Genomic DNA, 502 nt, shown 5'->3' on the forward strand with positions numbered 1-502 from the left:
CAGGGCAGATTGAAGTGCCAGTGGTGAAGGAGGAGTGGGACTGGGGCAAGCACTAGCCAGCATGGGATGAAGCTGTGGCTTGTCCAGGGGTCATGGTGGGGGGAAAAAGGCAACTCCTGCTGCTGCGCATCGCTGGTCCAGGAGCCACTGGCCTGGTGCTCGTCTGCTTGTCTGGCATCTCCTACCACTCACTGGTTGGGGGGAAGAACAGCACGTGCCAATTCAATACTGGACCAATGTTTCGGTGCACCTCTACTACACAGTGATAAAAGTTTGTCTTGTAATATAGTGGACTTACCAAGGTGTTGATATCAAGAATGGAATTACATTCCTTGAATTTTGAGATTTCTTGCTCTAATGTGTCTAATAACACTGCTTGGTTCTGTCTGAAATAAAACAGAAAGACTAAATGCACATAAGAAATCAAAGAGCAGTTTCTGTGTGAAATGTTAGTGTTTCCTCTTCAGTAAACTCTTAATACATCGACTATTAATGCAAGTTT

General features: G+C 45.4%; 1 protein-coding gene across 1 annotated transcript in view; it reads right to left on the reverse strand.

Moving 5' to 3' along the window:
• BLOC1S6 (biogenesis of lysosomal organelles complex 1 subunit 6) overlaps positions 1 to 502 on the reverse strand; it is a 13231-nt gene that overhangs the window by 4379 nt on the left and 8350 nt on the right. The window contains exon 3 of the mRNA XM_019504152.1: positions 299 to 386. Within this exon, the coding sequence (XP_019359697.1) occupies positions 299 to 386 (88 nt within the window). The remainder of the gene's footprint in view (positions 1 to 298; positions 387 to 502) is intronic.

Source organism: Gavialis gangeticus, unplaced genomic scaffold, assembly GCF_001723915.1.
Source record: "Gavialis gangeticus isolate Ggan-Ray unplaced genomic scaffold, GavGan_comp1, whole genome shotgun sequence".
NCBI classification, from domain to species: Eukaryota; Metazoa; Chordata; order Crocodylia; family Gavialidae; genus Gavialis; species Gavialis gangeticus.